Source organism: Phacochoerus africanus, chromosome X (genome assembly GCF_016906955.1).
Source record: "Phacochoerus africanus isolate WHEZ1 chromosome X, ROS_Pafr_v1, whole genome shotgun sequence".
Taxonomy (NCBI): domain Eukaryota; kingdom Metazoa; phylum Chordata; class Mammalia; order Artiodactyla; family Suidae; genus Phacochoerus; species Phacochoerus africanus.
In genome coordinates, this window is record NC_062560.1 from 125,002,411 (window position 1) to 125,015,723 (window position 13,313).

At 43.7% G+C, this 13,313-nt stretch overlaps 1 protein-coding gene across 1 annotated transcript in view; it reads left to right on the top strand.

Moving 5' to 3' along the window:
• The window catches only part of AFF2 (ALF transcription elongation factor 2), a 482,556-nt gene that overhangs the window by 152,869 nt on the left and 316,374 nt on the right, over positions 1-13,313 (top strand). Inside the window, exon 2 of the mRNA XM_047764620.1 lies at positions 5,707-5,827. Coding sequence (XP_047620576.1) covers positions 5,707-5,827 — 121 coding nt within the window. The remainder of the gene's footprint in view (positions 1-5,706; positions 5,828-13,313) is intronic.

The following is a 13,313-nucleotide window of genomic DNA, read 5'->3' on the forward strand; positions in this document are numbered from 1 at the left end:
GGGGGGAGAGTCCACCTGCTGAAGAGGGTAGTTGTATGCAGAGGCCTCAGTAAGTCCTGCTGTGGAAATAGGACTCAGAGGTTCGACTGATGTTAGCAACCCGTTTTCAAGGCCATGTTCACATCCCCAGATCCGAGGTTCCTGTGTGTCTTCCCTATATGTGTAAAATAATTATGGCCTGTTTTTAGCTTTTTGGAGCAGTTTGGAAGATAGCAGTTTGCATCAAAGTGCTCATGGATATTAGCGATAAAATAAGTAGGAAACCTGCAGGTGATTTTGAAGGTATTGAATAGCAGGGGTTTTCTTTTTTTAAACTAGTATTAGGTCAGTGTCAAATTCAAAATAGGACTAGATAGTGAAAAAAAAAGTGCCACTTGGAACTCAGGAACATGGAGTGAATAGAAACATCTACAAATTATATAGAAGACAGAAATTCATTCAGGAAAACCACAAGGAGTGATTTGTGGCTTATGTTTGTCCCTTGGGTAAATTAAGTATGTATTTTTTATGCCTTTACACAGATATTAGCCAAAATAAAGGCATTTTTGTGCCAATTGGATTAGAAAACAAGGGAGACAGTATTATTTACCTCCATGTACATTGTTACTGCGGTGAATCCTGTATTAGTTGGCAGTATTTTTAAACAAATTGGTCATTTCAAAATATCAGTTTTTTTTTTCATTTCCCTAACTCGCTTTGTGAAATAACCAAATTAGGTAAGCAGTGATTATTAAACTTCCTGAAATATACAAACCAAATGGACTTAAACCGGTTTTTCCTCTCACTCGCTCAGCTTCTTCCCACAGATGTAGTTAATTTTTACAATCCCTTTAGGCTCTGTACGTTTTGGTGTAAGGAAACTAATGGTTTTTCTATACTTGAATCCAAATTAAATTCCTAAAGTTTTTCCCTACTGGCAATTTCCAATAAAATACAGTCCTAAGGAAAGTTGACCAACGGAGTGCAAATGAGGCTAATATTTATTCTGGAGGGACACACCGCGGGGTATTGGGAATAGAACTAGTTTGGGAACCAGAAAACCTGAGTTCCTGCCTTGTAGTTCTGCCACACACCTGCTGTGAAGCCCAATTTGCTCGTCTGGAAAATGAAGGGACCGGGACTGGGTGATGGCTACAGTGGCTCTTCTGAAAGACTAGCCTGCATCGTCAGCCCGGGGGTCCTACCACTGCGAGCTGATGAAGGTGGCGTCGTTGGACTTTCTCCATCTTAGTGAATCGACACGTGTCCTGGGTTTTATCTTCCCGTGAATGCACCTGTGGCCTCCGATGATGAAGATGGGAGTCACCAGACTGCGAGGTCAGGTTTAAGGGCAAGGATAGGAGAACATCTGAGAGAAGGGCCTGTTAAGGAAAAGAGAGTACTTGAACTTGACGATGGAAGAGACGCAGGTTCCTCTGCCACTGCCTTGATGAGGCTGTGGGTATCTCCCTTCACTGTGTGTTCAGAGGGCAGTTTCTCTGTTAGAGGAGGCCAGGGAAACAGACTGGTGCGTGAAACCAGAGCTGCTGTAAAAGACCCACGCTAGAGAGTAGCTTCTCGCCATCACACCTTGCCTTGGAGTGAGGAAGAGGCCCTTGTGTGGGTCAATGTGAGGTTAGCGGCGCTGCGCCTTTGTACCCAGGTTTCCTCCATGTCTGCAGCTCCACGTCGGTGGATTCAACCAACCTCAGGTTCAACCAAGCCTGGATTGTGTGGTACTGTTGTATTTGCTATTGGAAAAAAAAAAAAAAATCCGCGAGTAAGTGGACACACACAGTTCAAACCAGTGAGGTTTAAGGCCTTGGTGAGTTAAATATAGTTAAAGGGAACTTGTTCTTTCTGTTCTTATTCTGTCAGCTAGTGCTGATCAGTGAGGCAGTGATTCCAAAAAGATAGGCTCTACGGAGAGAAAACAAAGGGCTTTGGTCAGTTAAAAGTACATCGAGCTTCTTTGTTTTAGGTTGAAGGGTAAGTGCATTTTTAAATTGATGTATAGTTGATTTATGATATTATATTAGTTTCAGGTGCACAACAGAGTGATTCAAAATTTTTATAGATTATGCTCCATTTCTGGTTATTATAAAATATTGGCTCCAGTGCCTGTGCTGTATAATACCCTTGTTGCTTATCCAGTTTACATATAGGAGTTTGTATCTCTTAGTCCCGTACCCATCATTTGCCCGTGTTTTAAGCATTCGCTGTCGCCATACCTTGCCGAATTTCATTCTATCCTGTAGAAGACAGTGAGAACACTGGAACCTGCTAAGAGTGGAGGGTCCGCGAGTTGGCTTTGGGGGCTCAACTTCCTAATAGGAGAGTGAGTTTTCATAGAACCCGCTCACCCCGTCCTCGTCAGTGCGAGGGAACTAGAACGTTCAGACCAGGCATGTGATGATGAATTCTGATTTCTGGCTTAGGCATTTCATCAGGGGCTGTGGCGGCCTTTTCTTCACTGGAAGACAAGCCCAGGAGTGTAGAGATACAGTCGACCATCAGGGCATAGACATAAGCTCTCCTGTGGCCTCTGCAGGGTACACAGGTTCAATCACAACCTCCCAGAATCCGAAGAACTTTAATTGAGTAGATAAAGAGGTCCTCATAATTATGAACTGCAGTAGGTGTTACAAGAGGCTAAATACATAGCTGTGGTTTTAATTAGCTGGTGCTTCAAATTAGTCCTTTTGCTTGCAGTGGAAATCAGTGACATTCTGCACTGTGAAAGCCTCATCACCGTGTGGTTTGTTCCTCATTATACCTCGCCGTATGAAGCTTGCAGTACAATGCCCTGCTGAGCGGAAAAAGGACAAAACTGGGGAGATTCGGTTGCCTTCCGAGAGCAGTGGAACTCTATGGAGATGAAATTCATTCTCGCCAGAGATAGAAGAATTAGCCCTTCTTTGGGGTATGTGCTAAAAAATGCAGCAGGCACTTTTCTTGCAACAGATAACACCCACGTCCACTCTCAATCTGCTCTTCAGATTTTCATCCGGAACTTGGTAGCTTAATGAACGGATGCAAAATGCAGCCAAGAGCCTCCTAACAGATCCAACCTGGGTCTTGAAGGCACCTAAAGTGCCCTGACTGCTGGCCGCTCGAAGGCTTGTCATGCAGGTTGAAGCACGTTTCCTTTCTTCTCCTTCTTTCTTTCCTTCGGGGTCTGAATTCTCTTCCCCTCAGAGGAGGAGGAGGAGGAGGAGGAAGGTGGTTTGCAAAGCCAAGAGACCAAAGTCCTTTGGTTCTCCTCACGGAGAATTAAATGCGACCCCCCGGGCCTGTCCTGCTGGGCTGTCAGGTGCACAGAACGGACAGAGAGCTAGAGAACAGACCTGTTGCTCACGGTCCCCAGAAACATGAGTCTTTGGCTCTTGTGTTTGTGTGAAGAATCACCTGCTGCGGAAGGCAAAGAGATGAAGTGTCCTTCTCCGCGACAAGCCCTCCCCCCAGTCCCCCCACCCCCGCTAAATCTTTCTTAATCTTGTCCCCGCGCCCCACCCCTGACATCCCGTGGTTCTTACATTTTGGCAAATGGGCGATGGGCTCGGGTTACGTATGCACAGCCGACGTATAGTGCTGTGGGCGAGTCTGTGTTCTACACTTCGTGGACCCAAGGTGTTCTGGTGGATTCCACATCGGCCTCCAACACAAAGACACTGCATCACATGGCACCTGTTTGACGTTCTGATCTCAGCTTGTGAATAGAAATGGCAGATGATGCCAATGCATGTAATATCTGTGGATGGCATCTGAGACCGAACGGTGGGCTGGCTTCTAGTACCTGGACTCGGCATCGTTCTTGACCAAGCGGGGCCCAGATGAAGGGCCTGGGCATTGGGTAGAGCTCTGGAGGGCCTTTGATTTTCGCAGATGGAAATAACATCTGCCAGGCGTAGTCATGAGCAACCCGGTGAATTCTGCTGTATCTGGCTCTGTTTGCATTATGCAAGAATAATGTTCATTTAAGCATCCTATGAATGTTGCCATGATTTTTAAATGAAGTGTTATTTATCCAGAGATAAGGCTATTAGAGTCACTTCAAATTTGTCAGTTCAGGTATGCCTTTGGAGAAAGGTGGGTGGTTAAGTGTAGTAGCCTCTTCCACTGCAGCTATAGCACTATGTAGTGAAGCCATCGTGGGTAGCTTATTTTGTAAAGGGCCATCCTGGGCTCTTATTTTGTAAATTAACATTATGATTCTCATGAGCAAACCAGGCTACCAATGATAGATATTAAGGTTTCGGATGTTTTCCAAACCTGTCGACCATACTTCTGTATCAGTATATAGCTGGCAATTCCTTTATCTATGATATTTATCTGCACGTCAATTATCTACTTAAGTCTTAAAATGACAGTGCAGGTTTTCTCTGCTGGTAGGAAGTAGAGCTTTCCTATAAAACCTTTCATCAGCTGAAATAGTGTAAAAGTGAAGAGTATCCCCCACTTTCTGGAAGTTTCCATTATGCCACTTTGCTTTCCTGGAAGACCTGCATTAGGAAGGGAATAACTCTTTTTTTTTTTTTTTGGAAAAGCAAAAACCCTATTCAGATTTTTTTTTTGGTTAGTGGAAACAGGGGATAATTTAGGTCTCTTGTGAAACTGAAGTGGTGTCATGCAAACGTTTGGAGAGCAGGGGGCATCTGAATTAACACAAGGAAGGAAAGCAATGCTTTTACAGCACCTGCTAGGTATTTTACGTACACTTATATAATTTCAGTTTTCCCAGAGTATATGTACTCGCTTTGAGTAAGATTACAATCAAAAGCAGAGGTAAAAACCCAACGAACCAAAGAAAATCCACTAATGTAAGGCTGCAGATTATAGTTTAATATGCATGGTCTTGCATGATGAAGAGAATCATTGTTTTCTTAATAAGGAAGCATTCCATTCTGTAAAATCCCAGGACCCAGAATGTGCCTTAGATATAATCTGGAAGCTTTTGTACTGACCTTCCAATGGAAAAGCCTGAAATGTGATGAGAGTCAGAGTTACATAGTGTTTATAAAATATTGGTGTCCCGAAGTCATTCAAAGCTTTTGACACCCCTTTTCATTGTAAGTAGTTTGTTGGTCAAGCCAGACCCCTTTCTTTGTGAAGAGCTTTCCCAAAAAGGCTTCTAGTCACCTATGATACAAGCTATGGAAAGACCAAAACAACAACAACAAGACAAAAGGGTGTGTGAGTGATTGAGTGGCTTCCAAAGAGATTCTGAAACTCTCCTGTGAGTTCATTACCACAGGCTAAGGCTGGCTGTGGCTCAGGACAGAATTCCAGTTTATCTGCAGTACCATATTTGATAATTCCCTTCCCTTAGGACTTTGTGACAATTGTGAATTCTGAGCCCTAGGCAGTTGGCAACGCAACGCAGCCTGAACTCAGGACTTTTTTGCACAGCGACCTGACTTTGGGGGAGTCTGTGACTGCCTGTGGTAATCCAGCAAGGACAAGGGAAGAGGATTATGTCGTACTTAAGTGGTCACGAGTACAACTTCTAATACGCGAGTTCCTGTTTTCTTCTGTATCTTGAAGAACTGGTCGGGAGCTTAAACCCACTGGGGATAAAGAAAAGGAGGCCCGTTTTCTATGCGGTATCAGTTTGGGGTCGCCTCAACTTGTGGTTTTTTCCCCCTCTTATTGATAAAGCCGGAGATCTAGATGACTTACATAACTGATTAATCTTTGTCCCCTTTTGTCTTTTTCTTTGCATGTCAGTCACTATGAACAAGACCGTAGCACACTTAAGAAAAGGGAATGGGAGCGGAGGAATCAAGAGGTCCAGCAAGAAGACGATCTCTTTTCTTCAGGCTTTGATCTTTTTGGGGAGCCCTACAAGGTAGCTGAATATGTATGTAATTTATCTTTCTGGAAAATGGTTGCTTGTTATATTTTTGAATGCACTAATCAACATTTAATCTATTTTTAAAACAACCAAATCATTTCCAGGAGAATGTATTTGACAAGTGAAGGCCAGATGTATGCTGTTTTAGGGGCACTGGTGAGCTTCTGAGGAAGTCTTCAGAGAGACAGATTCCATCTCTTTGGGGAAACACAGTGAGATTTGAAAGGGAGTTGTGAGACTTCCTGTCTCCAAGGAGTTCTTTCCCACCACCCAGCAGGACCTACAGCAAGGCATGCCCGCTGATGCTTTCTCCCACTTTGATTATCAGCCCTGCAACCCCTGAAGACTTCATCGGAATGTCAATGGATATGTCTGTTTCTCCTCCCAATCAGTGCCATCCATCTCCATCACAAGGCCACTGCTTCCTGTTTCCGTCTTAGGTTGTTAGCAGCTGTTCAGTGGCTTGAGGGCTCTTTGAAAATCACTGTTCTAGGAGAAAGGGAAAAGCCAATCATTTTTTCCTGGTGATTAATAATCATGGGTTAGGAGATTGCCCCAACCAGAGGGGGCAGTATAGCTAGATTGGTTTTCTAGTGGTATTCTGGCCAGTGTGTAGCTCCAGTTATGATCATACTTCTCTGTCTCCAAGTATTGATGCCGCAAAGACTGCCTCTGAACTTCCCAGTGGGGGTGGGGGTGGGGAGAAGAATCTTGCTGAATCGCTGGCAGCTGGTTGGTTTTTATTGATATCTAGTAGCAGTGTAATTTTCTGTAATGAAACAAAAATGATGTTAAGAGGTAAGACAACAAGAGAGAAAATGTCCGGGAGTTGTGGTTTTAGAAGACCACTGTTTAGGGGACAGTGACTCATGGAAAAGGAAAGTTCTTGATAAGGACAGCATAGACACAAATACTGCTTTGGGGTGGAGAGTAAGCTCTGTTTGGATCGAGCATGAATGAGGCCAGAGTCTTGTTGCCTTGTTCAGAATACGCAAGCAGCCCTTGATTGAGGCACTCAGGGGCCTCCCAAACTTGGTAAGTGTGACAAAGAGACTACTGGTTTTCGATTTGTCAGTGATGGTATACTCCTTGGAAAAGGTTTTTTCCCCCAATCTCAGTGGATTTAGTTTATATATTGCCTTTGAGGCTGTGCATGTAGAGATATGGTTAGTTTAACAAGCGTTTATTGAAGGCCCACTATATGCTCGCCATGTCTTAGACTAGTGTACAAAGGAAGATAAGGCATAGTCCCTGCCTTCAAGGCATTCCTTGTCTGGTGGCCAAGATCATCCCGAATGAGTGAGGGCATGACTACATGGTAACTGCCGATGAGATAGGCAGGTGAAAAATTCATGAAGACTTTGTACCTCTCCCCAAGGAGTTTGGACATGAATCTGTACGTGAAGGAAGGTCGTCACAAGTTTTAAAGTCAGGGCACAGCCAGTTTTAAAGATGATGTTGGAAGTGTGGAGAGTTGGTTGGAGGGAGGGGAAACTAGAGGCAGGTAAGGAAGCCATTGTAGTTGGCTGAGGCAGTTGAGGGGAGGTTCCTGGCAGGCAGGGTTTAAAGTAGAGCCAGGAAGTTGTAGTGATGGGACTGGGTGTCTGCCTGGATGTGGGCAGCATGGGATAGGATGAAGGATTCCCATCTTTCTGCCTTGAGAAGAGGCTGGCATTATTAATAGGCTGGTTGTTCAGGAGGACAACAAAGTTGGTGCTTGTAGAGAAAATAGAATTAATTCAGTTTGGAGCATGATGGGTTTTAAGATGCCAGTGGGATATCAAGGGAGAGAGATCCAGCAGGCTTTGGATCTATGGATCTGGAGCTAATAAGAGTGGTCAAGAGAAGGAGTTGGGTGTTATTGTGTAGGTGGCAGGGGAATGAATATTATCACTAAGCCAGATGGCTGAATAAGAAGAAGGGCAAAGAGAGAATCTTGCAGAGTAGTAGCATTTAAGGAGTGAAATAAGTGGTAAAAGGAGAAGCCAGGAAAGGAAACTAAAAGGGAATGAACAACCAGAGAGGTAGGAAGAGGACTAGGAGAGAATCATTTAATGGAATCCAGGGAAGTAAAGGCTTCTATGGAGGAGGGATTTTGCCATGCATCAGAGAAGTCAGGAAAAGTCAAGACTGGAAAGTGGCTCTGTGATGCAACCGTTCAAGGGTAATTTATGACCTTAGAGAAAGTGGTTTTATTTGGTGATCATGATAGTCACAGTGGATTAGGGAGCAAAGGGGAAGTGGTGAAATAGAGAGAGGCAGGAGATGTAGACTTGACCTTGCAACGAGTCTTTGTATGGAAGGAGGAAGAAAGAAGATAAGTAGGAAGGTAAGGGGAACAGTTATTTGGAAGGAAGCTTTTTTTAAGGTGAAAGAAAGTTGTACATGTTTAGAGTGGTGGGAAGGAAGCAGTGGCGGTGGAGAGAGAGGTGATGATGAACACAGCAAGGTCCCCGAGGAGAGGAGAAAACACAAAATTGGGAACGTGTGAAGAGTGATGAGCCCTAAGGAGGAAGATGGCAGTGGAATATTGGGATGAGGACAAAGAAGGAGATAAGACAAGGAATTTGGGGCTCCATTTTTTTTTTCCAGAAAATGGAAGAGAGGTCAAAGGATGATAGATGTCTACCCCTTCTTGAGGTAGAGAAACGGCCAGATGAGTTTTACTTCTTATCCTTGGATGGAATAGAAAAATGACTTTTTCTCAAAGGGTTCATTCTTCAAATTCAGTATCTATTCTAGACTTAGTACAATTATGTGGTATAGAACCCTTGGCTTATTGGCTCCTTTATAATCTTAAGTCTTGTTGAATTAGTTTACCTTTAAGGTAAATACCATCCATCACTTGTTAACAAAGCCTACACTATAGATGCATATTATTTTTAGATGTCAGTCGTGTCGTTTTGAGTAGACAGTTAAAGAGCCTGTTATCAACATGGTCAGATGGGAGCATCAGTCTAGGGCAGGGCCAGGCCTGTTGTGTAATTAGTAGTCTGGTACCTTTATGCTTCTTTGATGGGAAAGAGCCTATGTTTTTGAGTCAAGACTATGAAGGAAACGGGTAATGCCAACAGTCAATGACCTGGTAATCCTCTTTCTTTCACTGTTGCTTTGATGACTGACCGCCATCTTGTGCTGTATACACGTTCAGGTTCACTGGGAGATCCCTGGGGAGTCTGCTTCTCCCCCACCCTCATCATGATACTAGAACTGATGTGCACCTCCCAAACTGCCCAGACCTGGACTGGTGTGGCCACCTTGGAGTATCTGGACATGCCAGTGGCAATGGGAGCGCTGGAGCTGGCCCATGGTCTACTGGTGGACAGGACATACCTACCACAAACAACTCTTCTTTAAGACTGTGGTGGGAGTGCTTACCACATTAGAAATCAAAATGCCTTGTGGTTGATTTGGACTTTCAGGGAACTTCTTGCCACCTTCAGTCACAAAACATGGCCTGATTGTCTGTCCAGTGGCACTGGCAGTTCATAAAGCAGCCAAGGAGCACCACTGCCCTTTCTTGGCAGAAAGCAGAAATGGCGATCTCTCATGGGCCTGTGCTGATTACTTCCCTTTCTTGGCTTTAGCTCTACCCCTCCCAGAATGGAAAGAATGTTGACCACCCCTAGATGGGGATGATGGTGGGTAATTTCTCTTTGGGGCTCCTTTTGTCGCTTATAACTTTCAAATCTGAGTTTGTGCTACGCTGCTGAGAAGGGTGTGTTCAAAAGTGCGTGAAAAATGGGAAGCCATTTGACGTGTCTAGATTAACGTGGGTGGGTTGGAAGGGATGAGGAACTGGCATGTACCAAGTGCTAGAGCTTTCTCCCTGTGCTCCTTTAGTCCTTACAGCAACTGGGCACGCATTTTCCTGAGGTTGTGAGGAATTTGAGGCTCAGAAGATGAGGTGGCTTCTCTGCAGCTTCATAGCTGTTTACATGTGATTTCATATCTGTAACAGGAAGTCAGAAGACCTGATAATATTACCTCCTGTGTGATGTTGGGGAAGAAGCTTCATTTCTCTGACCTATAGTGTCCTTTTCTCTGACGTGAATAATAATACCTGATAGAAAAAATACTAATAATACCCGATAACAGCATCAACAACTGACATTTTATATAGCTCTTCACAGCTCAACAAGAATGAGGAAAGCCAGGCGCAGAGAGGTTAAGATGCTTATCCAAGGTCATTGGGGTCAGAGCAGGTAGCAGCCAGGTTAAACCAGAAGTGCCTGCTGACTTGCATGGTGGTTGTGAGGACCAAGTCAAACAACCCGGGAAAGCTTGCTTTGAAATATATGTGATGTGCTATACAAGTTCAAGGTATGATCATTAGTATAATTAGAGGAGAAAAAGAAATAGCAACTTAACAGCTCGGAGAGATTAACTGTAAAAATATTAGGCTTAGGAAAAAAAAGAATTACAAAATCACGTACATGAGCCACAATGAAATAAAATTTTAAAAAAAAATGAACCTCCAACTTAAATGATTTTGCTGCTTTTATTAAAAAGAAGTGCCATGGTACAATAGTCTCCTAGCACATTAGTTTTGTGCTGAAATTATACTACCGATTTGTAGATAACATTAGAAACCAACTGAGGCAACTTTGCATTTCCTGGAGTAATGGGAGGCAAAAAGCTTAAATGAAGGCGTGCTGTTAGTCATGAGCCACAAACCAGACATGTAATTTATGCCTGAAAATACTTGGAAAACGCATTTCCTTGATGATGGAGAAATTGTGATTGCTTAGAAAATAATGGCTGCAGAGGTTACCTTTAAGGAATCAACCAATTATCTAGAACAGGAAGTAAGGAATTGGCCAAATTGAAAGAAGCCTATAATTGATTGAAATGACAAAATTTCATTTCTTTTTCATATTTATAATGTTCAATCAGGACTACTAAGAATAGCTTGCTCCTTAAGAGGGTTACTGAGACTCTGGGGGGTGAAGACGATTTAGCGTGAACCGGAAGCTGCGACGGTGTGTGACGAGCGTCCGTTGTGTAGGTGTACATAAATGTATTTCAGGCCCCACCAGGTTTTCTACCCAGAAGATCTCATCTCTGCATTTTGAGAAATTTAAAAACTGGTTGACGGTACCCACCTCTGATGGTGGGAAAGCAGAGAGTTGCCTCTGATGACCTGGTCTCTACGTTAATTATTTTGAGATTGTCGAATGGTGGACTTCTTGAGGCTGTGTATCTGTGTGTCTTCCGTGCCTAACGCTGCCTCATGAGCGTTTTGGATTTACCAGTGTGTGTCTTAAGAATGACCATGGTGATTGCTGCTTGTAGCCTCAGCACATCTGTTATGGACCTTCCTTCAACCAGCAACTCAGAAGGTGTCGCCAGTGAACTCAACCTCGAACTATCTGCTATGCACTTCCGGTCACAAGTCCCTCTGAGACAATGGTTCTGTGAGGAAGCTAGTCTTAAGGGAGTTGCCATCCCTCCACTGCCCCAGGTTATCCCAGCTCCAGGCCTCTGCCATTAGTACACAGGAAAGCCCCAGTTAGCCTGGCCCCGCAACTCCACGTGCAGACACATGCCTTCACCGAGGTAGACTTTAATGCAGGGAGTGCTCTTGCTTTGTAGTCGTCATAAGAAAAAGCCATGTGAAGAACATCTTCGAATCTTCTGTAAAACTGGTGCTGAAAAAATGACTCGTTTTATTGTTCTCAGGTTCCCACAACCTCATAACCAAACTGGTGAGGGGAACTGGTCTCATGTAATGATTTAGGATATGCTTCGTGTCATCAGACAAAGAGCATTCTAGAAGCTATGTGCTTTCCCTTTTTGTCTTAGCTACCAAGAAGCCCAGAGTTCAACTTGAAGCTTAATCACAGTAACCAAGTTCACTTCACTTGCTTTCCTGTTTTGGGTGCCTTTTACTCCAAGCCGCCATGGCAAATCCTTTCTGTGGATATTGGCAGGGTATGAACTACAATTTGATTCTGTTCGATTCAGCAGCAGTTTGCTGAGTACCTGATATGCACCACACATGATGCTAAGTCTTGAGGAGATGAAGATGAATAAAATGTGGTCTCTGACCTTGAGGAAAAGCTCATAGTTTTGTGCAGGAAAAGAAATCATAACTGTAGACGACCTTATGCAGTAGGAGATTGATTCTCTAGACTTACTCAGAGAACCTTCAGTCTTCCTCTGATTTTATTCATGTAGACACAGTTTTAGACCTTGGCCAGTTCAGAAATTCTTCCCATTTCTTTCTCTTTGTCTAATGGGAGGAAGCATATCTTAATTCATTAAAGGAGACAATATAAATGGAGGCATTTAAAGTGGGAGACGAAATAGTCTTCTTTCTCCTCATTGGGTCAGATCCTTAAAGACAGCCGGGACTAGTGTTTATTAGGCAATCATCTGACCCAAGAGGTAAACTATTTGAGGGACCAGAACAACCCTGAAAGTATTTAAAGCTTGCATCAAATTCTCCTGGGCCCTCACCACAATGAACTCTCTTTGTTTTGAATTTGGGGCTGGAATAGAGAGACTGGTTTTGGCTGCTGCCCAAATGGCTTGTTGTGCAAGTCCGTTGAAGGAGACCGCTGTATACAAAGAGTTTATTCTTGCCTTGGCTGGAAAGTAATTTCTGCCATTAAAATTGACAAACCTGGGGAGACTTTCAGGGAATAAAAGTGATTTCTACCCATCTCTACCTATTAAATCATGCCTTTCAAATGTACTTCTGAAAATGGAGCAATTATTCAGCTGAGGATTATATGGAATTTTAATTGTTTAATCACTACTTCAGCACCAAGGTTGCATGTGAGGCCGATCTAAGATGTTCTTGAGGATAAGAAAACGAAAACTGACGTCTATTTATTTGATTTCTAAAATTCTCTATCCCCCCCAGAGCCCTCTTTAGCATATATTTAACATACTTCTCCTTACTCTTTGAAATCATATTTCTCTACTGCCCTTATTTCTTTGAAAGTGTCTTATATGATTTAACACATGCTATGAGTTGAATACTAGATGCAGTATGTGGAGATTATGCTAATAATGAGGCCACGGTTCCCAGTGTGGTTTCCTCTCTGACTGCTGCTTCTTGGTATCCTTCACTGGCTCTTCTTCTCCTAGTCTTTTAAAGGTTGACGTTCCACAGGGCTCTCTCCCGAGCCCCTTCTTCTCATTCTACATTTTCTCTCCCTGGGTGATTCCATCCATTTCCAGCACTTCCCTCTCCATTCATCTACACCCTCTCCATCTTCACATACAGAAAACAGCACACAGCCATACATCTTAGCCCTAGCCTGAGAAACCAGTCCTGAATAGGCACATACCCCATGTACACCAGGAGACTGGCTTTAGCACCAGGGGTTAAGGGCATGCAACAAACCTTAGATGTTAAACATCCATCTGCAGTGGGGGTTGTACCCGTGGGGACGTGGTCACCCCCCTCCCGTGAATGCCTGTGAGTCCTGGGACACAGAGGCTTCGCAGGGGGGATGTGTCTTCCCCA